Consider the following 26851-nt stretch of genomic DNA (forward strand, 5'->3'; position numbering starts at 1 on the left):
CCTGTTTGCACCTCCTGTGCAGTGTGAATTTAAGCCTCCAGGCTCCTGAACGCCTCCACTCTATGTTTCTGTTATAAATATGTGTGTGTGTGTGTGTGTGTGTTTTGTGCCTCTTTAGACTTCTCAATGAAGGAGCCTGACGCAATCAAGCTCTTCATCGGGCAGATACCCCGCAACTTGGAAGAGAAGGACCTGAAGCCCATCTTCGAACAGTTTGGGAAGATCTACGAGTTAACGGTGATAAAGGACAAGTACACGGGGATGCACAAAGGTAAACACCTCCGTCAGAACAAAGTGTAAGGTCGCAAAAATTGTCTGCAGCCATAATTTTCATTTGCAAATGGATTCCGCGAAATATGATTTACGTTAAACGACCGTCTCACCAAAGACACAGTGTGCCATCGATCTAACAAGGATCTCTGGCGTTGACCCTTAAATTGATTGCAGACTCTGTTGGGAAGTCTTATTCTGGAGGGGGGCGAAATACATGTTTCTTTAAAGATGACTCATCTCTTTGAGGTCAGAGAAAAGGTATTGTGCAGAAGTGATCAATAAATGAAGGCAAGACCATGTTTGAAAAAGTGCAGGAGTGCTTTTTATGACGATGCTCATCAAAAGGAATATTAATTTGGCTTTGTGACTGAGAACAAGAAGCATAACACTAAGTCCAGCATCAAAGGCACATAAAGGCTTCGACCGTTTGTCATGTCCAGATTTAATGCTGAAAATGACACGGCTGAATAAAAATGTTAAAGCCAATAAAGGGACTGTTAGGTTAGGAGTTTTTTTTTTAGGGTTTAATCACAGAGTTCACTTTCAGCTTAAGATGTTTCATTTTACTTCTAAACACAAAGATTTCTCCTTATTAACAGCTGCTCACCAAAAACATCTTGGACCAGCCGAATTAATTCAAAATCTTTGGCAAAAGTTGAACACTCAGACAATCACATGGCGAGCTGGCTGTTCATATTTTGCAAGAAAAATCAACAAATCTCATTTGACAGATGGACAGAGGCCAGGGAAGCGATCTAAGATGAACAATGATCCTTACTGTCATTTCTAATGCAAATCAGATGGAGGGAAAACAAAAAGGCTCTTCAATTAAAAAAGAAAAAAAAACAACAAAACCCCAACAACACAAAAAGCATCAGTCGTTTGGGAGACGTATGGGCCAGGTGGTATCAGCCTTCCAACACCTATAACACCTATTCTGCATATATTTACATATTCATGATGTGAGGGAGCTTTAAAGGTTAATGAAAGCCTTTCTCTATTATGTGGGACTGCATACATTGTGCTGGAGCGGAGTGATATTAAAAGCTCACACTTGTGTCTCCAGACTTTATGATCAGGCGTCTCACACGGCTTTAAAAACTAAGAGCGGTTTGTCTTTATGTTTTCAGTCAACATTCATTTACAGAACAACATACTGGGCATGAAAAAAAATGCTAAATCTTTCATTATATGAACTTTCTTTGTTTTATTTCCCCATGGAAAGTACTCCTTGTGTTTGATGTTTCTTTGTTGGACGGAGCATTTGAACGAGCTGTTGCTGTCACTATCCTATTACAGTTTAAACTAAAAGTACCCTTTAGTTTAGTCTTTAGCTGTGTCTTTTATGGGCAAAGACATTGAAGAAGCTGCGGCTTCCATTAAGTCTTTAAAGTTGTTTTTATTTTTGTCAATAGAAAGTATTCATGGATCAGCGCTTCTCTGCTTGGGCGCACTGCAAAAACACAAAATGGCACTGTTATTTTTAGTCTAGTTTCTACTGCAAATATCATTGTGCACCTAAAATAAGACAAAAGTAACTTAAAAACCTACAACAATGGGAAGAATGTCTTACATGTGAAATAATCTGCCAGTATCGATATTAAGAAATTACTTACTTAAAACAAACCCACACATCTTGCTCAAAAAGGATTTGAAAGTTAATTTTGTTTCAAGTACACTAGGATATTTAGAAATGGGACCAAAAAATACTTGGTAAGATTTTGTGTTTTTGGCTGTGTGTCGTTCTTTCCTGGATGAATCCACTGGCAGAGCTATTGGCACGATTAAGTCTTCTTTTTCTTTCTCATAGAAAGTACCCCTGATCAAAAGTTTTCCTTCCTGGATAAAGCAACCGAAGGAGCTGCTGCTCTTTTTAACTTTAAGTGTCTTCCCCATAGAAAGGAGACCAGCCACATCACTTTTGCGTTTAGCTTTCCAGGACAAAGCCACAGAGAGTTATCGTTTTCTTTTCTCCAGAAAGTTCTTCCGGGTCAGTTCTACAGTGTTATGTCTCTTTCTTGGACATTGCTATTTGTATCTTTAACTTTGTGGCTTCTTCTACCGTTTTCTTTTCTCATCAATAGATATCAATCAATTTGAAAATATGATTAAATGCAGTTGCCAGGCGCAGCTTAATGATATAAATGAAACTTATTTATTTGATAGTGTCCTAAAGAAACATATTACAAATGGAAATGTTTTTCCAAGAGCCGCATTTGTATTTGTGGAGCTGCGCATGCTGTGACATGCCCTCACCGCCGTACAGTTATTTTCGTCACTTTTATCGTTATCACAATCGCACCACAAAATATCGTGATCGCTCGCCTTGAAGTGAAGTGCCTTGAGACGATTTTTGTTTCAGCTTTGTACTCAGACTGAACTGATTTGAATTCAATCACAGCATACATGTGATTCTCCACCTCCTGCCTCTCTCTCTCTCCAGGATGTGCCTTCCTCACGTACTGTGCACGAGAATCAGCCCTCAAAGCCCAGAATGCATTGCACGAGCAGAAGACCCTACCAGGGGTAAGTGTGTCATTGTCTTTTTCAGTCGGGGTAACTGTCGGGTCGGGCTATCGGAACACACAAACACAGACGCGTGCGGACACAAGGAATTTAAACCAAGTTTGACATGTGGGCTTGACTTCACCCTTTAGCCGATATGTTCCAGGAAAGGTCAGGGGCTGCTCTCCCTCTTATGTTTCATATGTGATGCATCCAGACATATCCATCCAGCTAAGGCATGAGTCATCGCACTGACATGTCACGGGTCGAGAGAGATGTCTGCATGAGGCTCACCGCTGGAGTGACTCTTCCAGCTCTTAATCTCGTTGACGTTCCTCTTCTCTTCTGCCCCCACTTCTTCTCTCTGGATTCTAATCAAAGTTAAACCTAGCTTTATTAGCATAGCCAGGCAGCAGGTGTGCTGCCAAATGACATTTCCAGAGCTAAATATGACATGACAGCCGCGTCTCTATAATAACCGCCTATATGAGAGACAAAGCGACAAGGCAAGGAATTACTAAGACAGAGTGTGCGCTCCCAGAGTTTGCTGCTGTGCTGTGCTTCCTCTTTTACTAACAAGGCATCACCCCTGTTTCCTTTTGGTTATTTTTGTTCAAATCTACATCATTCATGTCTTTTTTTTTTTTCCACTCTGGAATGTCAGCTGAAGAGAAGACTGTAGCTTTTGAGGGAAGAGAGAAGAGGATGTGTAATTTAGGGTTGCAGCTAGAGATTACTTTTAGTATCACATAATTCATGTCAAAATAAAAATATAAAAATATCTTAAACAAGTTGTTGTAAAATAAATGCTGCCATTATTTCCCATATGATGGTAGATATTAATTAGGGGCATACACTTAGGTCATTGACATGAAATCAGACTAAGAATTTATTGTCTTAGGTCAATTAGGAATACAAAAATTATTTCTGTTTGCTAAGGTTTAGCCGGATTTACTCAAACTCTAGTTTGTTTGTTTTTAGAAAGTCTGGTTTGTTTGGGGAGTTGTGAAAAAGTAGTTTTACTCTAATGGGGACCAAAAAACGAACTCTTGTCCGTCTACAAATCTGGGTCTCGGTTTGGCGAAAGGGAACTGTAGTGCGGTTTAAATGCATGTTCCAAAAGCAGGATAAATATCCAAAACTGGATATTTGTTGCTAATCTGGCAACAGCGGGAGAAATGGCTTGAGTTTTTAGTTATTATTATTATTATTATTATTATTATTATTATTATTATTATTATTATTATTATTATTATTATTATTATACCAAAAATAAAAGATACATAAGTCCGACATCCCCTAAAATCTGACGTTACTCCGGTTTTGTTTACATTTTGTGAAAAGGGAAGCTCTTCTTCAGAGGTTTTCGTGTCGTTTACTTTAGTAGTTCTTGGTGCAGCGCCACCACAGGCGAGAGTGGGAACTGTTTTTTCAATTACTTGGGCTCTTTTGACAGTGCAGCGTGAAAGTGAACCACACCAGCTGAAAATGTGACACATGTTGCAATTTTGGTCCAATAGTCAAACCGAGTCTACCAAACTAATAATAAGAGGAAATTATGTTGTTATTATATCTCTCAACAGGTTGGGAACTCCCAGATGATAAAATCATGGCTTTGTAAGCTTCTGAAATATCAATTAACAACAGTTGACTTAATTGGAGGCACACATGTGGATGTATTTAAGGCAGTCCCTTAAACACACTGCTTAAGTATGCCATCTTTCATACTGCTCATGAAGAAGAGAGGTTCTGTGTCTGTGTCAGAGATGAATGTGTTTTGGTGTCCAAACTGGTCAGCGAGTGTCATTATCCAGAAGGAAACAAGTCCTGCAACAGCATGGATTGAAAAACCACTCAGAGAGGAAGTAGCTATTACTCCAGAAGCAGCATAACAAGGCAGATTACAGCTTGCTAATGCACACAGGGGAAAAGACCTTAACGTTTTGAGACATGTGCTGTTGTTTGATGAAACTGCAATCGAACATTAATGACCATTATGGCCAAACACCATTGAGCCTGAGAAAAACATTGTAACTGTGAAGTACGACGGTGGCAGCATCATGTTGTGTGGGTGCTTTTCTGATGGAAACAGATAGCATCATGAGGGAAGAACTCTTTGTGGAAATATTGAAGCAAAATGTCAAGATCTCAGCCAGGAAGCTAAAGCTTGGGGAACGAATGGGTCTTTCAAATGGACAGTGAAACTAACCAAATCACCAAGTTAGCTACAAAGTGACTCAAGGACAAAAAATGTCTTTTTTGTGACCATCACAAATCCCTGATCTCAGTCATAAAGAATGGGACAAAATTCAAACAAGCATCTATGGAAACCCAAGTAGTCTGACGCAAATCATATAGTCCAAAGGGAATGCTAGCAAATACTAGAGAACTATATGTAAATTTCTGGATTTGAAAGAGTATAAGGAAATCTGTAAAAATCCATCCATCCATTTTCTTACACCCTTGTCCCTAAGTGGGGGCAGGAGGTGCCGGTGCCCATCTCCAACTGACGTTCCGGGCGAGAGGCGGGGTCACCCTGGACAGGTCGCCAGTCTGTCGCAGGGCAACACAGAGACACACAGGACAAACAACCATGCACACACACACTCACACCTAGGGAGTATTTGGAGTGGCCAATTAACCTGACAGTCATGTTTTTGGACTGTGGGAGGAAACCGGAGTACCCGGAGAAAACCCACGCATGCACAGGGAGAACATGCAAACTCCATGCAGAAAGACCCCAGGCTGGGAATTGAACCCAGAACCTTCTTGTTGCAAGGCAACAGCTCTACCAACTGCGCCACTGTGTAGCCCCCATCTGTAAAAATAAATATGTAATTAAATGTGAAAAAAAACAAATTAATGCTCTATGATGTGGTAAATTACATGGCTCCATCTTGTATTGGAATATTTTTGAATGATTTAAATAACACAAGTACATTTTTTAAATTGCTTTGATTTGTTGTTGAGCACTAATGTTTCTATAGTCAATAAATCCCTTCATTAAAAATTTGCTTTTCAAATAACAAATTAGATCAAAATCAGCAGGTAACGTTTATCTATTGTTTATTAAATGTAAGGTTGAAAAGTTCCACTTTTTTTGCCTGTTGAGGAGTCAGGAAACATGATGTTCATTCCTGCTCTTTGTTTCGATTTTTGTAAAAGTCCAGAGGAAAGGTTGGTGATGTTTTTTGTGAATCCGTGGCACATTTTCAGCTTTTGTAGCTCATCTTTGTGACATTTGATTGTTTGAATCAGCGCCAAGTTTAAACAAATCAGTTTTGTTTCTTTTAAAGTCCTTCCAAAGAAAATCTGATACTGGTGTCGACCATTAAAGGCTTGATCGGTGCCTCTGCGGTGTAAAACCATAAACTTCGTCTAATCCTGTTAAAACCGGAGCTCCCCTGTTGAATTAAAAAGCTGCCTTGACCGTTGTTTCCCCTTCCAACATGGCCGACTCACTGATGTGTCCACGCAACACACTGAGAGAGTCAATTTTCGTATCTATGGTAACGATTGTGTTTAAGGAGTGTATTTTCTGCACCACTTTAATTCTGCCGCCGTTCTTGCTGAGTAGCACTATTGTTTTCTCGGTATACGCACCTGCTGTTTTATGGGGTTACTTCAGGGAGCGTCGTTAAAACAGCAGTACGGCCATGTTTACAGCAAAACTTCCTCGCTCCATGACCAATATCGTTTTTTGTTTTATAGCCAGATAAAATTACCTAAGTGTCTGTAATCACAGACTGGTAATATCCGTAAGCCAACTCTATCAAAGCACGCTGGTTTTATTGCCCTCACAACCTTTCACATCAGTGCAAAGGCCATCAGAAAAGAGGGAAACAGCATTGATTATATCCTGCTAAAAGTCCCCATTTGTAAGTGACTGATGATAAAAAAAAAAAAAAAAACTGGTTAGGTGGAGACAGATGCATGCAAAGCAAAAGATGTAGAACTTGTTTTCCTCGGTTACCTGACAAACACACCTTGACTTTAGAAAATGTACAGGCTTTTACACACAGTACTTAGAAAATAGGCAGAACGAAAGGAGGGGAATACATGCAGCAGAAAGTTCTGAAGGGCAAAAATCAAACCCCAGTCTAACACATACGGATGCACTAGATCATGCCTAGTTATTTTAAATTTTATAAAGCGCTGTGATGCATGATGCAGTCGGAAAGAGGTGTACGTTTCTTCTTTAATTTAAGAAAATAGAGTTCAAAATAGTTGAAAAAGCACATTAAATACCCTTTACTAGTGATGTATGATCACTAGTGTCGGTTGTTGTAATGGGTGATGTGGTTCGCCATCCAGGGCAGCATTCCCTGTGGGGTAGGAAAAAATAAAAATATCAAAAATCTTTTTCGTTATTTTGACCATTTCTCATTTTTTTGCAAATAAATATTACATTTTTGCTCAGAATTCCATAAACATGTTGTCAGTGGTTCATAGTAAAAGAACAATGTTCATTTTACTCAAACATATACCTATAACAAGTAAAACCAGAGAAACTGATCATTTTAAGTGATCTCTTAATTTTGTATCTAATCAATCTGCACATGTGTGTATCTCTTCTCTATTTGTTTTTAATTATCGGAACGTTTCCTTTGTTATTTTGTTTTATTTGTAGCTGTTGTTGTTGTTTTCCTATTTCTCCTTCTTCATTTGTTTTGTCTCCTCTGTCTCTCTATAATTGTTTTTGCCTTTTTAATCTTTTGCCTTAAATAAACCATGATGCATCAGAGGGAATGTCATTTTTACCTCCTGTTGTTTAGCAATTCCTCCCCTGACACTACAAAGCAATCAGACCCACAACTCTGTTTATTTAGGTTGATGGAAAAAGACACCTAACCGTTATTAAAATTTGTAAAAACTTAAAAAAGGAAACATTTTTAATACTTGACAGCATAGTATTTGATGAAGATTACAAACTAAGTGGTGCCTCTTGGATAAATGTTGCTCTCCTGCAGCCTAGTTTTTGATCAAATTTTTTGTTCAGACGTTTGAAAACAAAAAGAAATAGATGAATAAAACCAAGTTTTTTAAAGAATCTTTAATCAACATAGTTCAGTCCAGGTATATTGTCTAGTATATAGATTAAGTTTTTCACACAATGTTAGGCTTAAAAAAAACAATCTGTGCATTTAAGGGTGTTCTTTTCAAAATTCAGTCCTGATTATATGAGGAAAGAGGCCCTTTAATTTAACGCTGCATATCCAAAATAATTCACAAAACCTTAAAATAAGCAACCCATCTTGATCACAGGAGGATAATATGTTTTTTTCCTTTCTCAAGTGCTACCACTGCCTCCCCCTTGGCTGTGTCGCCCTGGGCCGAGAGCCTTTTTTGTGTATATCAAAGACTGCTGCAGTAAAGACCAGTCAAATCTGGACTGGATTATTCCACACTGATTACAGATTCCCTAATACAGGTTATGAAAAAAGGAGGATTATCCATTTTCCTAGAAATATAGCTACAATCTCATTGTGTTTGGACTTGATCTTTGCTTTACTTACTGATTATATATTGTTTTATAAACGAACGTCTTTAATTTTGCTTTTACATAATCTCTAAAGCAAATGGTTTGCCACGAGGGCCAAAATTATGAAGCTGAAAGCACTTTTTTTATTTTTTATTTTATCAACTCATAATATGCTGGAATGAACAAAATTGTCAGATTTTTGGGAAAAGCCCAACCATAAATGATTGTAGATGCAAAACACAAATTATTACAAGACAAGCATGCACAGTTTTTTGGATTGATTGTTGGTTTTTAGTCCAAGTTGAGCAACAAGAACAGGAAGTTGCTCTCTCTGCGTTAATCTAGCGGAGTCTCTTTTAGTAAAAGATGTTGGATGTTTGTGATTCTGTTTACAACAAAAATAAGATCAACGCAGAAACTTGGTCAATAAATGAGAAATGATTTTTGCTGAGCCACTAACTAGGCCTCAGCAATATGGCTGAAAAACGTATCATGACATAAGCATTTCATTTCCGTCGATACCTATAATTATTTTAACTGAAATACTACCATACTTATGGCGTGACCTTTCCTCTTTTAGTCACAGTTTTCACTCCATGCTGTTGATTTTATTTTTAAACTGCTGCTGCGCCAGTGACTCAACAAGTTGTTGCTAGGTAACCAAAAACCAAGTTAGTTGCTAGGTAACCAGAGTGAGTGAGTGAGTTAGTTGAAGCTTTGCTTAGCTTAGGTTGAGCAGCAAAAGCCTTTTCTCTGCCTACATCTCCCACAATGCTGTGCGGTTCTGGATTGGAGTTTAATGAATATTCCATATATATAATATTCTATCAGACGTATTATCTGTTGATTTTGATCACGTGTCTATCGCGATATATATTGTTATTGATTTATTGTCAAGCCCTTCCTCTAACATTTGAACATTTTCATTCGGCTAGATTTGCAGAATTGTGATTGGTGGCCTAATAAAATCATCAAGAGGGCAACGCTTTGGACACCCCTGCTTTAAAGGATTTATATTTTTGTGTCTTTTCCGCAGAAGGACAAGGGACGATATTTGAACCTAAAAGCGTTATTGGCGAATTTATTTATTTTTAATTTCCAGTCAGGTTTCAGGACTGGACGTGTGTTGTAATTGCAGGCATAAAGCAGCCGGGGGACGCAGAGACAGTTTTAAAGAGCGGACGCTATTAAGGACGGCGATAAAAGAAATCCCATTGTTAGCGTGACAGTAGGGTGACCCTTCCTGACCTCTCATACAGGATCAGCAGGGCCCAGTGCCCGTGATAAAGCCCTCTTCCCCCCCCCAGTCCGCTCGTACTCCAGCAGCTCTCCTCCTCACAACCTCTTACCTCTAAGCCATGTGGAACAAGCTAAACCCTCCTGTGTTCTGCCAATCTGTCCCTGCCCCCCTTTCGCGCTCTGACTCGCAAAAGATGGGGAGGAGAGAAAAAAAAAAAGACAGAAAACCATCTTATTAGCTCAAAACACGCCCACAAGGACAAGATCTGCTTCCACCCCTGCCACCAGCTGTGGTGTAATTGTCATGTAATTGCACCTGCGCTGCCAGAGAATAATTAACTTTGGCATCTCATGGCCGGGGTGATACAAAAGGAATAACATGATAGCAATTATAGGAGTGAGAGAAGGAAATCCTAAATGAAAGCACACCTGAAAGGAGAGAAAGCTGAAAGATGTCATTAACTTTCAGTGCTGCCTTTTTCCTCTCTCTTTCTGGGTAGAAAGAGTCACTCTTTGTCTCCTCTAACAATGGAACAGAAGAAAGACGTGGAAAAAGAAAGGAAGAGATAGACGCCAGGCGGCAGATGGATGTATCAGAGTGGCACCTGGCCTTGTGTTTAATTTCAGGTGAGAGAGTATGGCTCTAAGTGAGAAGAGGAAAAGCAGCTGAAGGCAGGGTAAGGAAATGAGAGTGGTGGTGCTGTTAAAAAAAAAAAAAAAAAAAGAAAAGAAAACAGGCACAGGCAATAAACCAAATTTATCTTGGCGTGTGGAGATTTGGAGATTTAGCTGTACTCATTCTGTCCGACCCGGGCTTCTCTCCCCGCCTCTTGTTTCTGCTTCGTTCCTGTCTTTGCCCATTTGTGTGGCGACAGTAACGTCGTCAGTGTGCCATATGAAGTCAAGGTGTTTTACCAAACAGAGTGGCTCACCGCCGGATAGTAGACCTGATCGCTCCGATTATAAAAATCGGAGCGATTTTTACAATCCATTAACCTTTTGTAAGAACATTTTACAAAGTAAAGCCAAATTTTAATAGCTTTATATGGGATTATAAACAGAACATATTTCAGGGTTTTCATGAGAAATAGATCAAATTTTTGTCGTAACAAAGAAAAAGTGTGATTTTAGGACAAAAGCTTATTCACTGGGTTTGTTTCGAAATTGTGAACCTGCAGTGAAACACAGGCTAACTTAGCTTAGCATAAAGATTTTCTTCTGTTTTTACTTTGTTGTCACAAGTAAATGTTGCAGATTATCAAACAAATTTTAATATTAGACAAATGTTGCCTTTGTAAATGCAAAAAGGCATTTTCAAACACCAATTTTATTCATTAAATGGGAAAAAGTATTTAAAACAACCTGGGCCTGGGTGAAACAACATAATTGTGTTTGCAGAAACTAACTTCAATATCTACCATGGAGGATTTTCTGCCCATTACTTTTGTTTAAAAAAAAATACAATAAAATGGAAGGAAATGACAAATATTAAGAACTGATGTACATCAGTTAGAGGGATTCATGTGTAGAATAATTGTCAGGAGTTAAAACTGTGTTACTCTACAAATAGGCCTACAGCATAAATCAAATTATCATTGTTTATTCTCTTGATCAGTTTATCTAAAGATTCATTAGTTTCTGTTTAGGGGGGAAAAATATACTGGAAAGATGCTGCTGTTTTGATTTTGATCATTCTAAATGTTACAAAAAGTGAATGTATAACAAGCTTAGCAGCTTCTTCTGGCACTTTTTTGGTCTGCAGGTTCTGTTTTTGTTTTTTTCTTGGGCGTTGATGACTAGAAGATATGCATATTACTTTGTGTTTAGCACAACCTTAGTACAACTGATAATTGTTTTTAGCTTGTTGCGGTTTTCCCCTTAGCTTCTGTTTTGTACCCTTACTGTCCTTCCTGTCCTTTGACTAATAGTTAATTGAAGTACTTTTAGATTGAGAAATATGTGGTTTCTTTGGTGGGTTTCTTTTGTATTATTGACAGCCATTCCAAGCATAATTTATATAAAATCTACAGTGGTTGTTGGGGCATTGAAAATATGCTAAATAAGAAAATATTTACTTTTTAATTTATTTTAATGTATTTTGAACCTCCACTTCGTAGCCTGTGTTTTCACTTGTGTTCCTGCAAAACCAGTTTGTCTGTTTTTAACTCGAAAGGGTTGGAATGGTTTATTACTGATCAGCACAGGGTCAAGAATAAGAATTAAGGTCCATGGATAAAAAAGGATTATACCAGTGGGGGCAAAAGTGTGCAATTGTTCCCATTTTGCAAACAGAGTTAGATTAGCATGAAGAGAGCAAAGCTTCAAGTTTAAACGGAACCCATACTGCAGCTTATTTTGGCTTCCTAAGGCCTAAAACGTGGTGACACTTGCAGTAAGAAACTTTTACTTCATTGAATAAGCTGTGTGAATAGTACTGTACAACCTTCTCTTATAGTGAGTTACTTCATTCTGTGAAGTCAAGTAAAAATATTTTATTAAAAAGAGTTATTGTACCACTTAATTGCTTGAAAAGAAATAGTATCATGTATGAAATTTTGTCTGCAAATAACATATTTCTGTACTGGCTTACTGTAAAAACCTCTCTTGACTCCACTGATCTGACGAACAATTGCTGGCATACAACCAAACCTGCTCTGCTTTTTCTCCAGTTCAGTCCTGGAGCAGGAATTTTATTCCTTCATTGTACCTCATGAGTCATGCGTCATCTGAACTCCTTATAGGGGATGTATTATGCAAATTCACATTTGCACGTTTTTGTACTTCCACTTTGATCTGTACTTCTTCTAAAAACAGTCCAAGCGCTTAAAAAAAAAAATCCAACCGGATGGTTATTAGCAATAAATTAATGTTAAAAGGAGCTGTTTCAAAAACGTCACAAGTCAGGAGGCTCTGCAACTCACCCAGCAACCACAGCGAAGCCCAGCCGGTTACCTAGCAACCCAATTTGAGCTCCAGCTCGTCTGGTCAGCTGGTTTTACCACTGTATGCTGAATGGATGCAGGAAAAGACAAGTGCTTTGTTGTGATTTACCATCCAGCTACCTGCTGCATTCTTGTTGGTTGTGCAGAAGGCTCCATGTCTGCTTTTCAAAGATGAACCATTGTATAATTGCGCATCTGTTTGCAGCCATTTTCACATGCGAGTGTAAATACGAAACAGCTCATTCTGACAGCAGATGGGAATAGGTAGAACTGAGCAGACTAAAATCTCACTATCTAAGAGTGATTTTCTAAAAAAGATGTAACAAACAGGTTTTGTATAGTCTGTAGGCCTATGCTAACCTCTTCAAGAAAGCTTAATATGTCGCCTTTAAATCTGACACAATCACTTGGCGAATTGCCTAAATTATATATGGACTGAACTTGTTTAAAACTTATTTAGTCTTACTACAAAACATTTGTTTATCCAAAATAAAAGTGGCAAAGTGCCAATGCTGACACTGGCTATCAATTAGCTTTACTTACAGCGTACAGTTGGATGAATCCAGTAGATAAAAAAACACATGCTCGGCTAGCGTTTGTTGCTAATAGCAGTTAGCATGATTATTTAGCGCAACGATTATCAGATCCCACTAGTTTTTTTGGTCTGGAAACTTGAACTCAGTTAAGTTGACTGGAAGACTATTATTTCCCAATTCAGCACCGTAAAGCAGTCAGGCAAACTGTTTGTCTCACTGGGCTGCAAAGACGTTTCTTGTTGTTAGCTTTGGAAAATATATATATCTGCGCCTAAGTCTTTGTTTTCAAACTGCCATCTGAATTTGATAGTGACAAATAGGGGGTGGGGGGAATGAGCTCTGTCTGTGTGTGTTTGCTTGCTCAGCGGGGGAAGGGAGGGCAGGTGTTCACGCTAACACAGTTTAATGAAGGGTGTGTGCTTTTGTGTATAGCTGTGTGTTTGCTTTCGTGCAGCAGTGTTTCCGTGGAGAGCACCCAACAAGATGGCTGGATGAACCAAAGTTTATTTTATTATTTTATTATTATTATTATTATTATTATTATTATTATTATTATTATTAATAATAATATTATAATTATTATGTCCTCTTAGGTTTCTTAATTCACAGTCTGTGTGAAGATGAAGCCTGTGCTTCTGCATTTAAGCCGCCCATATGAGAGGGAACAGCTCTCTCTGAGTGGAACATCTGACTAATCCTGACATTTACTCAGACGTTGGGACTCAGGCGGTGCAGACAGAGGGGTTTTATCGATAGTCAGACAAGAAGAAAAAAAAAATGCATAAACTAAATATAGCCCGAGCTTTTTACGCAGGATATGAGATAGGAAGTTGTAATGCTGAGCACCATAATTTGTTCCCCTAATGTCTCTGCAAACAGTCTACTGTAGATGAACATCAGTTGCAGGGTGACACTAACTTATCTTCCCCCATGTACCTGTTAGCATTGCTCCATTTCAGCCTGCCATTTATGATGCAAGGAGATAAAATAGTCATTTTATGTGCTGCAAGCGAAAACTGATGTTTTGCTGAGTGCTAAAACATGCCTTTATGACGTGACTGTTTGACCTGCAACGTGTCACTTCACTTGTCTTGACAATAATAGGAGAAAATAGTAGCGCCTTCGCGTGTAGCTTATATCCTAACCTCAGTGAGATACGGATGATTATGATGACGGCAATTAGAGCGCCTTGGAGCGAGTGTCTTCACTTGATGAATCTGCGCGAAGTTAAGTGTGCATTCATGCATCGATTCATTTACATATGCATGCGTTCAGACGGGCGCGACGTAGGACAGGCGGTGCAGGCTGACAGCAACAACAGCAAGAAAAAAAAAGAGAGAAAGAGGGGGGATTGTCCTTTGTACGTCACTCTGGGCCAACTGTAATGATGAATGCAGATTAGATTTACGGAGGTGATAAAGGGTGTGAATTAGGGAGAAAATGGGTGTGGGGGTGCAATAATGAGGCAGAAAGGGGAGGAGAGGAAGAAATGAATGAAAAGTTTGAAATAATGAAAGTGGAGGTGGGGTGCTGCTGAGGCGGTGTGTTTATCAGCCTAAATACAGACATCTGTCACTGAGAGATGCGTGGTGTTTTTAGGGGGCTGGAGAGCGTCTCGACGTGCGAGCCGTTGTCTCAAAAGTCTCATCAGGCGATAAACATGGAAAGATATTAGTGTTGAGAGACATGGCTTTAAAATAAAATCTCAGATTCTTTTCATATCAGATGTGATTTTTTTTTTATTTAATCGATTTTCTTTCTTTTTTTTCTATCAATCAATACAATTTTGTTTGTATAGCACCTTTCAGCAAGAAGGCATTTCATCATAAAAATACAAACACACAGCCAGCAACATTACCTTCTGCACGTCAGATTATTGATTAATGTTTCATGATTAGGTTCAAAAGGTTTCTAAAAAAACACTTAAATCTGAAAATTTCAAGGAATGGCTTTTATTTAAATCAACCCTTCTGTGAGTACAAATAAGTATTAGGGTAAAACTACAATAATTTTTGTTAATTATGAAAATATTGTCATAATATTAGCAGAATATAGATGCAATTTTGCCAAACGGACGTCTTATAGTTATGAGAAAATAAGTTGATTAAATTTAAAAAATGCTTGAATAATTAGATTTGTGTGTGTGTGTGTGTGTGTGTGTGTGTGTGTGTGTGTGTGTGTGTGTGTGTGTGTGTGTGTGTGTGTGTGTGTGTGTGTGTGTGTCTAAAAATTACTTCTTCATTCTCCAAATATTACAACTTTATTCTGGTAATATCCTCCTGACTACCAGTAGTTCATTTTTGTCCTCTGTAGAGGACATTTCTAAACTTGAATGTCTCCCACCCCCTGCATTCTACTGAATTAATTCCTTTTGGTATCTAGAGAGGACATTTAGGGCTTTTCGATGATACCACATGTGAAGGGGTGGGACTTTTGTACCTGCCTTTTTCTAATTAATGAAAATGGCATTCATCAGTAATAACACATTTTATGGGAAGAGACAAAGTAAGTGCATAAAACTTTTTATTACCTTACAAAGTCTGTGGGATTTAAAAAAAAAGGTGATTGGTCAATATTTTTTTTCCTGGTAGTCAAGAGGATAATATTATGACTGTATTCTTGTACTATTTTGACTTTATTGTCATAAAACAAACTTAGCCTGGCCATTATATTTTGCCGTAGAGTTGACCTGAATTCAAAGCCCAAATAAAGAGAAGCTGTAAAAATCGCTTGTCAATCAAGATGGCGGCTCTGGGCACGATAACATCACTCTATGCTATAGAAACCCATTGGTCCATTGGTGAAAAAAAAATCAGATTTTCCAAAAATTAAATCTTCAAAAACCAAACATTTTATTAATCAATAAAATCGCTTTCGTTCAAAACTGTTATATTTGATTTCATGTTCGCAATTGAGAACTATGTAAAAAAATAAAGAAATAAAAAATCGTGAAAGAAATAAAAACAAAGCAAAAAGCCGAAAGCTATAAAACATTTAAGCTATGGAACTTGCATCAATGCAAAACATAGCGGCTATACTAGACAAAAGCAGTGACAGCAAAGTTACCAGCTCAAATCTGAGTTCATAATTGAAGATTTCTAGAGTAGTTTATCCAGTGAATTCAGCAGAATTATTTGGAGAATTATTAAACTGGCACCCTACATAGGAATACAAAAGCGCTTTTTGGTGAGGTCAGTCTATCTGTAATTCCCAGGATATAATGACTTCCTATGATAAAAAGAAGTTGCCATTTTTGCTCAATATTGTTATGCCCCTTCCTAACAGTGTCCACCAGAATACTTTATTTTGGGGCGCCGTGCCGTTGTTGAGCAAGTCTCACTTTTCTCCACATAATCGAACCATGTTTTACTCCTGAGGCTCCGTAAGTCCATCATGCAGTTTGTTTCCCGCAACATGTTGTTTGGCCCTAAGAGGTTCAAGCTAATACTACACACGCAGTAGAGGGAAGGGAAGAAAACTCAGACATCATCTGCAGTTCTCTCCTTCGTTTGGTTCAGACGCTGAAATACTGTTGGTAAAAGAAAATGCCTCTTGCGCAATAAACTTTATGCTCAAGAACAATTCAGGTTAGTTTTCTGGCTGTTTACTTCCTGCTCCTTAAATTTAGGTTGTTCCTTCTTATAGATCTAGTATTTCAGTTATTTCACGTTTTTGCAGGGGAAATATTTGCCCACAAATTAACTGTTTTAATTAACTGTGAGTCAGGTGATGAGTTAAACCAGTTTATTTTCATATTAAAAGTGGTCACTTCCCTTTTTCTGTATGGCCAATAAGTGGCTACGATATATTCCTTACAAAAATGTATGTTGTTTTTATTTTTTCTCCAAGATGGTTGCGGCTTCCTGTTTTAGTTGGCCTTTCAAAAAATTTTTTATTATTATTATTATTATTATTATTATTATTATTATTATTATTATTATTATTATTATTTTTGTTTATCTGCTCTGAAAACTAACAAAAAAGGGTTTTGGGGATTTATTTCCTTCATACTTCCAGGATTTATAATTTTCTCAACTCTATGAAAATGTACACAAATATAAAATGGTATTAAATGTAAATAGACAAAAACAACCCAGACAGATAAAAATACCTTTAAATGAGTTCTCCTCCTAGTCTGCTTCGCCGCGTCGAGTCAGACAACACTTGACATGAATATTTAACAATCCGAAGCGACGCAACAATTGTTTTACATTTACGCTTTGATGTTCACTTTGAGGGATTTCTTGTTGGCTGTCTGGTGAAACGGCCGCGCGTCAGCTCCTTTGTAAGGCTGGACAAGCTATTGAACCCTGTAAGATTGGAGACAACACCGGAGGAAGCAGCTTTTACTCTGAATACTCGCTCATTGATTAAATATCATCGAACTGTAGCGGCGTTGTGCTGTCCATCTCTTTGCGTTTGATTGATTTAGCGACTGGCTGGCAGCAGAGAGGGTTCGTCTCTGCTTTCTTTCCGTCTGTCCATGTGTGCGTGCATCTGCGTGTTCGTCCACGTGTGGATACATCATCACCGCTCTCTCCCGCTTATAATCTCTTTGTTTTTAACTCTTCTTTTTTTTTTTTTTTTTTTTTGCTTGTGAATATACACCCAATTTCCACCTGCACGGAGGGAATTCACATGTGTGTCTAAGCGTTAAGACGCACATTCGCAACGAGGAGGCGGATGGAGGAGAAGAAGCGAGGGAGCAAAAGCAAAGCAGCAGCAGTGGAGGGTGGGGGTGTGTGTGGGGGGGGGGGAGTCAGGGGAGGTGGCAGGTTGATTACGGTCGCAGGTCTCGTTGCCTGGAGACGGCTGGGACGAGGGATGCCAGGTTGCTATGCGACCGGCACGATGCAATGACCAGCGCTGTGTGATGGAGAGGGGAGGGGAAGGGAGGGGAGGTGAAGACAGGAAAATTGTCTTTGTAAACCCCCCTTCCCTTCTTTCTCTCTCTCTCTCTCTCTCTCTCTCTCTCTCTCTCTCTCTCTCTCTCTCTCTCTCTCTCTCTCTACACGCCCCACCCAGCTCAGCCTCCCCGCTGAAATGTTCTTGAAAGAGCAGGGGTGATGCGCTCTGCTGATTTATTTACCATTCAGAGCAGCCGCTTTTCAGGGTAGACAAACAAAATGGGTTGGAACTGGAGAGGAAACAGACGTCAGAAATGTGTTGTAGAAGCAAAAAAAAACAAACAAAAAAAAAAAACAAGAGGTAATGATCAGCAGGGTGAGAAAAATGTCATTGTTGCTCGACTCCGCCTCTGTCTAAAACCCATTTATGTGAGAAAAACAGAGAGATTGCCGCACCTTTGTGTTTGTCACAGTGGATTGCATGGGTGTGGTGGTCATGCTGGTAATCATCGCTATGATTTGATTGGATAATCCATGAATTTAATATGTCGTAATCCACGTCAAATCCCCCAGATACATCATGCGAGGCGAGCTGCGTGTGTTTGAGCAGAAACTGTTTGCTCGGTTGGATGATGATGGTATGTAATGTTTGGAGACGGTGTGAAGAAAAAAAAAAAAAAATCAAGTAGCGAAAACGCACTTGTATAATGGAGTTTTTGATCAGGTTTTTTTCTATTATTATTTTTGCTTCTGTGTTGCCTGTGTGCTCAGTATGGGACTGTTTTTGTAAACAAGCCGAGGGGAGGGGATGGGAGCAACAGGAGGAGGAGGGAGAGAGCAAATTACTGTAAAGTGTGTGTTAGCGGTTCAGGCTTAGAGAGAGATATTTTTTCCTCCCTGCTCCTGCATCTGCTCTCAAGGCAGCGCCAACATTCAACAGGCTTCAGCGCTCCCTCCGTCATCTCTTCATTTTTCTTTTAATGTATGTCTTTCATTTTTTTTCCCCCCTCCCTCTTCTTCCTCCTTAAACATCTAATCCCACCATCTCTTGACCTGGAGGCACCTTTTGTCCTTCTCATTTGTTTTTTTTTTTTTTTGTTCCTTTCCATGCATCTCTTCCCCATGTTGCTCAGGGTAACCCTATTTGCTGTGCTGATCTGAAGTGGTGCAGCCTTTATGGCCTCCACTTCTCCCTGTTTTCCCTCTTGTATATTCTAATTCCAATCTCCTGAGCCATCTGCTGCTCCTCTCCTTATCAGCGCCACCGCTGCCTTCGCTGTTTGGCAGCCTGCGGTAAAATATTGGAAGAGGGATGTTTTATTTTCCATTGCATCAATCAAAGTTGTCATATAAACTAAAGTCATAAGGTTAGAAAATCTGCCTCAATGTGAAGTCGTGTTTGTTGGAATCTTTGTTCCAGATTAAGACAGTGTCGTTCAAACATTGGGTTATTAAAATTAGGGAGCAATCATGGGTGCAGTCCCCCCTTGCGGTGGCTGAAGGATTTAGCAAATGAATTCAGTAAATACATTCATTATTGGAAACAGAAACACAGATGCTAACGCAAGCAACAGCAGAGTTAGCGTCAGTGTTGGAGCACGGCTTGTTTCTACAGAAATAAAAACAACACAGCTGAAACTATTTGTCTCAAATATAATAAATGATAATTAAAGATATGTTAAACAGATACAAGATTACCCCTGAATTGTGTGACCAGTGCACAGTTTTTGACAGCAATAAAACTAGCAAAATTGAAAATGAATTCACAGTTATCCTAAAAAGGGATTATAGTTAAAGATAAATACTGAATGGGTTTAAAAATAACTATACATATTTTTAAATTAACAATTTGACTGTTTCAGGTCATGTACTGGTACTGCTGCATAGCTAGCTGCTACAGGATGACAAAAAAGTAGCAATTAGAGCAAAGGAAAAAAATAGAGCAAAGACTGAGTCTCTATTTATAGTTTCCTAAGAATACAGACAGAAGGTAAATATTTATATAAGTTTTCAACCTCCATAAAAAATATTTTTAATAAAATAGATCAAATAAGTTGATTGTCTAATCTAATCTAATTATTCCAGTTTACAAACATGCTAGTGTGTTAGCTAGCTGCTATAACAAAAAGTTTCTGTAATGAGAATAACACAGCAGACGTAGAATCTCCACTTGTTGTTTCTAAAGATCATAAAATGAGAAAACTTTGTGTTTAATAAAGATGAATACAGAAGAGAACTTTTTTTTTTATTTTTCTACAGCCTCTGATTACAAACATGCTAGTGTGTTAGCATTGCAGCACAGCTAGCTGCTCATTTAAAATGAAAAGTAGCTGTTTAGGATGGAAATAAGAATAACACAACTAAAATCAGATTCTCTATTGTACTCTAAATCTACAGATAACAATATCTGTTTATCTAACAGAGATGGGAAAAAAAGATAATCTATTTTTTTTTATAGTCTGACAGATTTTGTTTAGTCCAAGCTAACAAAAGCACTGTGTTAGCATTGAACAGGAAATTACAAAATTACGTTTTAGGACAAGAGCAAAAAAATTCACAGCTTAGACTGAATCTGCACTTGTTGTTCTAACAAACTATAAGAGAAATGCTAATAGAATAGAATGTGCTTTATTGATCCACAAGGGGAAATTGCTGACAAGCTACTCCATCCAAGATGTTAAATATTAAATATATAAGATGTAAAATTTATAAATAAATTTATAAATATATATATATATATATATATATATATATATATATATATATATATATATATATATATATATATATATATATACACCTAAGAGTCATGTAAGTGATTCAATATGACTGAGTATAAATGAATAAATAAATAATCAATACATAAAAACACAGAAATTCGACTGCTTTTCTAGAGCTTCTCTCCATCTAAAAACCATGTAAGCCAAAAGAATATATGTTTAAAACAATGAATCCAATTTTTAAACGAACAAATGTAGAAGCAAATGCAGTAAATGTGTGTTGTAGGTGTGCAGGCTGAATAACGAGCGACTTTTTTCCAGTGGCAAACAGTGGAGAACCCTCTCATTCTACCAAGTGATACACCAAACAGCACTTTGCTAATAATTTTAACTAGAAATCAGTGAGTACAGGAGCGAACCTCCATTCGTCTGACTGATTTGAGGACGCCTCTCACCCCCCTCCATCATCCCATTAATTGGTGTGATCAATTGGACGTTCTTGGTGACAGAGACGCAGGAGACCTCTGCTGGTGTTTCGGTCGGCTGGGGTCAGCCGGGCAGGAGCTCGGAGATGTTTGTTCATGCGGGTCCTGCCGGCGGGATCGCGACCGCTGAACAGATCGATATCATCTCCCGGTGACCGATCACAGCAGATCAATCGGTGGCATGGGATCAGTGACTGGCTGAAATGTCACCAGCCCCATAATTAAGACCTTCATTAAGCCACGGTTAACAGAGTGTCACTCTGTTGCTCTCACCTCGACTTGTCCCTCCTTCTTCGCTTGCACCTCCCCCACCGCCCTCCTTTGCTCCATATGCTCCTTTCTGTTCCCTTCAATCCCTCCCAATCCCGCCCTTCTCCCCTTTCTGCCCTTTCTTGTTCATTCTTTGTCTTAATTTCATTCAGTACCTCTTTTCACCGTTTTCATGCTCCATACATTTGAAGGGCAAGCTTGTAAAGGGACTGACGTGTGCACAATTTCACACAGAGCTTTAGTTAAATGGGACAATAGAGAGGTGAAGGAGAAATGGCATTTCAGCAGCTCGGCTCTTAATGAATTATGAAAAGGTTAGCTAATTCATGTCAGTGTTGGGTGGTCTCCTCGTTTCCTCTTATTTGTTTTTACGGCTATCTTTCCATCCATCTCTGCCTCTCCGTCGGGCTCAGAAACTCTCTGTGTTCTGCTGCTGTGTGCTCCTTTAATCCAGATTAGCTGGCGAGTGTTCTTAATCTTATCACTTCCCCAATCCCGCGTGGGTGTGTGCTTTTCCTGTGTGTGTGGTTTTTTTTTTTTCTTTTTGTGTGGGGTCCACGGCAGGATTAGAGCAGATTCTGAGAGAGAGAGAGAGAGAGAGAGAGAGAGAGAGAGAGAGAGAGGCGGGGAGAGAAAGAGGGAGCTGTATGACACTGCAAATGTAATATGACACATATCTGTGTCAGCTGTGGTCTGCAAGGGGAAGTGGGAAGAGAAAATATACAGGGGAAGTGTACAAAACATGCACCTTTATGTACGTCAATAGTAATTATTTTTGCATGACGAATAACTTAAGGATTGTATTTTGTGAAAATGACAGAAAAGTCATTTATGTTTTTGAGTGAAACAGTTACTGGCATTTGTTTCCAAATGTTTTTCTCCATTTAACTGTCTCTGTTCTGCTTCTCTTTGCAGATGAATCGCCCGATCCAGGTGAAGCCGGCGGACAGCGAGAGCAGAGGGGGTAAGGGTTACCTGTCCCCACTCAGAAACCCATCGCCTAAAAATACAAACACTAGCAAGTCAGTTAGCAGGTTAAACATGAACAAAATATATTATTGTACAGCAAAAATCAGATATACAAATTAAAAGACCAATGCAAACTGATCAGTTTCTCTGATTTTACTCTTTATAGGTTTATGTTTTAGTAAAGTGAACATTGTTCTTTTATTCTATGAACTACTGACAGAATGTCTCTGAAATTCCAAGCAAACTTTTAGTATTTATTAGCAGAAAATGTAAAATGATCAAATAATAAAAAAAAACAAGCTCATATTCATTTAGAAGCAACGATTCTAATGTTTTAACATTAGTATTGATATCAATATTAGGTGGAATAACCAGGAGGTTTTCAATGGGGTTCACTGCAGTGGACTTTTCATTTTTTCCAGAGCTGCATACGTAAAATGTTCATATTTTGTTTACTTTCTGTTAAAATATCACGGCATCGAGGCATTTACACAGACATTTTAATCAGAAACATATGATCTGATCTCACTGCTTTGATTTAAAACAGCAAAGCAACAATTGTTGCTGTTACCCTTTAAATAGGATTTCATTTATTTACAAATATGATTTTTTTTTTTTTTACTGAATTAAGAAGCAACAGAGGACAAATCTGTTAAATCTAGTTATTTTAACAGATTTCACTCTTTCGGTTTCCTTTTAACGAGCAATCCCGGTGCTGCACCTCTCTCACATGTTGCTGTGCACTGCCAGTCAGCTGGCTGAAACAGGCTGCTACACATTTCCTCCAGTCCTTATTGGCATCAGATTGAGTTAAATTTGACGTGTTGCATTTTAGCTGAAAGATAAAGCTGATTTTTATAATTTCTTTCACCTTCACTAAGGTCTCATTTCCATCTGAAGAAAATCAATTTCAAAGCATGACGCTGCCACCGCTGTGCTTGTCTGTAGATTTTGGTCATTTGAGTTTTTTGGGTGGATGAACCGTGGTGCTTTTGCACAAAACCTTTTAGAATTAAGGCCAAGAAGTTCACCTCTGTACATGCTTTAACGAGGCTATAAATGTTTGATATTTAGCCAGTTTTGTTTCTTAGAATGTTGTTTTTATTGTCGTCACATGCAACTCATGTTGTGAAATTCCCACAGCTCCTTTAAGTTACTGCAAGCCTCTTGAAATATAAGATTCTTGAGTTATAAAATTGTGATTAACTCTTAACTCTGCATCCCCAGTTAGAAGAAATAATGCAGCCACATTATTTTTCATTTTTGATCTTTGTTTTACACCTAAATAAATCGGGATTTTTTTTTTTTTTAACTTCACAATTCTTATTTATCTGGATCTCATTTTTAACTTTAAATCATATTACCAGAAGAGACATATATGATCAAACCAGTTCAGTTAATTTTAGTCACAGCAAACAAAGTTTTATCAAATTCTGCAGTGGAGCATCAAATTAAAGACCAGTTAGCAAAACGTTGCCAATCTAAGAAAACTGTATCAAATCCCAATGTTTTTATTTGTAACGTTAGCATGTCAAATACAACTTAATAGCTTTGTTGAGCAGAAATAGTTTTCAGTGCATTTGTAAAGTGTTGCTTCGGTACGTATGTTATAAAAATATCGAGCCTCACAGCTTTGCAATGGACAAGATAAGTCCAGGAAAACGTGTAAGAAATACATGTATTTACATCAATCAATCAACTCAGTCATTTGTGTTTCAGCAGCAAGGCAGTTCAAAGTGCTTTACATCATAAAAACACAAAAATCAACAATTGAAACTTTACATTTTGCTAAATGTTGTCGTTACACATCAAAGTGTTGGTTAGTGTTTCGTTTATTACGGTTTAAAAGCAACTCTAGACAGTTGCTGGTCTAGATTTAAGGTGTTCAGTTTGTACAATCAGCACATTTTTGTATTAAGAAGAGGCAACAATTTAGCATGAATGTCAGCTCACAGGTTGAGTTGCAGGTCTTACATCTGAAAGCGTTGCTGTGTTTGCGCATTATGCTTGTTCTGTTGGAGATGACATCGATGTGCTTTAAATGCAGACATGTTGAATTTCCCTCCCAATATGAGTGATGCTAATTAATTCCTGCTAATTGTAGCCATCTATTTAACATCTTAAACCTTTTTTTTTAAGTCTTTTCGTCGATATTGTTCAGTGAAGGAGCAACATGGTCGTGTTGTGACGGTTGCTCCTCAGAAAGGCGTGCAGCAGTCGCTCCAGGTCTCAGAGTGACATGTACGCACACATGTTCTCTCTGATCTCAGCGGGTTAATGAGGCCTTCACAGATGTGCAAGTTGAAGGTGCCAAGTTTTGTAAAGCAGCCCATAACATCGCAGATGCTGGCTTTTGACCTCTTTGCTGAAAACGTGCGAGACGCTTGTTGTCCTCAGTGCTCAGCAGAAGTCACGGCACAGCAGCTTTTCTGAACTTGCATCCTTTTTTATAACTTAAACCTTCTTCACTTTTTAAGAAATAATGTGGTTCTGCCTGTTTCAATGCATCTTTGATTCAACGCTTTAATCCATAACAATGTATGCTGTAAAATATTCAGAGACCCTTCCTTTTTTTTAATCTAAAGAAAAACATTTATGATTTCAAAGGTTAGATGATTTTTGTGCGGCAGTCTGGCTTGAAATATTATAAATGTCAAAATAATTTTGGGTTTTAAATGCTTCATTTGAACAGTTTTTGTTTGAGGCAGACTGATGTTACAGCCTGCAACTTTAATGAACTTTTAAAACCAGATTTGGCTCCAAACGTTTAAAATTCCTTTGGATTTTACATAAGATCCATACAGGATCAAAATTATCCATACTGTATGCAAATAACCATTGAAAAATACCAGAAACCTTCAACTAATGAAGCAAGAATAATGAACAATTAGACAACCAGAATAACAAATGTCCTAGGGATTCATAATTCTGGCTGGATATTTGATCATTTCTATTAACAGAAATGTTTTTAGTTGGTTGGTTTCCTTTTCACAGATTCGTAGTTTTAGGTTTGTGGTTAGCACCACTCCAGTCAGTGTCTTATAATCCCATCCACTTTGTGCAATGCACCAGTTGCACTGGCAGAAAAAGAAAAAAAAACAGGACCACAGCATGATGCTGCCGCCACCGGGCTTGACAGTTTACTGTGTTTTTACGTTTGGAAAGTCTAACCTTGTATCCTCCAAATATACTTCTGTTCATTTGTCTCAACTGACCATAAAACTGTAATTTGTGATCTTTTGTTTTGCTTTTCTGATAAGCTTATTTTGTTTGTATACAACTTTGTTTGTTCAATAAAGTCAAGTTGAGCTTTAGGTTTCTTTACCAGTAGGCATTTAGCCTCTCACTCTAAGCTGACATTAAACTATCTTCGCTTTGATCGTTGACAATAGTTGAAACTTGTACACTGGTGTTATTTTTGTATGTATAAATTGCCAAATAAAGGCAGTTCACATCAATATGATGAACTCATGCAATCTAACCAGAGCAATATAATTATTTACTGCAATAGATCATTTTAAGATCATTGCTTTCATTCTTGTGTTTACATTTAGCACATCATCTTAATCTTTTTAGACGAGGGAGCACACTGTTTTAGTAGATTAGTATCAGCAGGCTGTTTTAATTATCATGCATTTTAGCTTAATGGAGACACATTTGCTTTATTTAACGTAACACTTGATATTATTTTCTAATTAAGACAATTGGCAACAATGAAGCAGTGGGAAACCCCAAAACTGCCAAATTTAAAACCAGCGCTTAATAGAAAACATGAGTTTCACCACGTATTTGTCTTCTTACATTGATTATCTGACTGAGGTTTGAAATAAATAAATAAATAAAAAATCTGGTAAGCCTCATTATCTGGCATTTAAACTCTTCCCACCCAAAGCTCCACGCAGGCAGGTGTTTCTAATCAAACCACATTTTCATCTGCAGCCTCGCTGACATTTAAAGCTGTATGTAAATGAGCGACAGACACTGACATCAGCTCCGTGTGACTGATTGTATCTGGAGCTCTCCTAATGTCTCAGTGTGCAGGAGAATAATGTGGAGGAATGTAAAAAAAACAACAACAACAAAAAAAAAACGTGGTGATTTGTTGCGGACGCACTCCCAACATTCAGATACATTTCTGGTTTGATCCTTCAGAGACAGACGGAGCCGCTTCTCAGTGGGTGACAAACATTTGAGTCATGGCCAGATGCTGTTTGTTTGCCGAGCTGCTCTCGTTACTGCACTCTGGTGGCGATCCGAGGCATTGCATCATCGGTTCTGTTTTTTTTTTTTTCATTTATGTATCTTGTAATAATCTCATAAAACATCTTCTCCTCTCTTCTTAATCCCACATGCGCCGTCCTGCTTCGTTCCCTCCAATCTTGGCGACCTCCTTCCCCTCAGAAGACAGGAAGCTGTTTGTGGGCATGCTGGGAAAACAGCAGACGGACGCGGATGTGAGGAAAATGTTCGAGCCGTTCGGCAGCATAGAGGAGTGCACGGTGCTGCGCGGGCCTGATGGGACCAGCAAAGGTAACAGCAACACTGAAAACCAAACGGGACACGTAGAAATGAAGACGCTTCAA

At 38.4% G+C, this 26851-nt stretch overlaps 1 protein-coding gene across 6 annotated transcripts in view; it reads left to right on the forward strand.

The window, feature by feature from the left end:
* Nucleotides 1-26851, forward strand: part of celf3a (cugbp, Elav-like family member 3a) — a 43186-nt gene that overhangs the window by 2328 nt on the left and 14007 nt on the right. For 3 of the 6 annotated variants that reach the window (XR_014089949.1, XM_081613036.1, XM_081613035.1), the window contains exons 2-5: nt 119-271; nt 2717-2799; nt 22215-22263; nt 26670-26798. Coding sequence is in view for 5 of the 6 variants with exons in the window: in XM_081613036.1 (XP_081469162.1) it covers nt 127-271; nt 2717-2799; nt 22215-22263; nt 26670-26798 (406 nt within the window). In the remaining variant the exon portion in view is untranslated. Of the gene's footprint in view, nt 1-118; nt 272-2716; nt 2800-22026; nt 22054-22214; nt 22264-26669; nt 26799-26851 lie in introns of those variants that run through there. The other 3 variants (XM_081613037.1, XM_017307504.2, XM_017307505.2) reach the window with 3 other exon arrangements.

Source organism: Poecilia reticulata, chromosome 11, assembly GCF_904066995.2.
Source record: "Poecilia reticulata chromosome 11, P_reticulata-male-v2, whole genome shotgun sequence".
In the NCBI taxonomy this organism is placed as follows: Eukaryota; Metazoa; Chordata; class Actinopteri; order Cyprinodontiformes; family Poeciliidae; genus Poecilia; species Poecilia reticulata.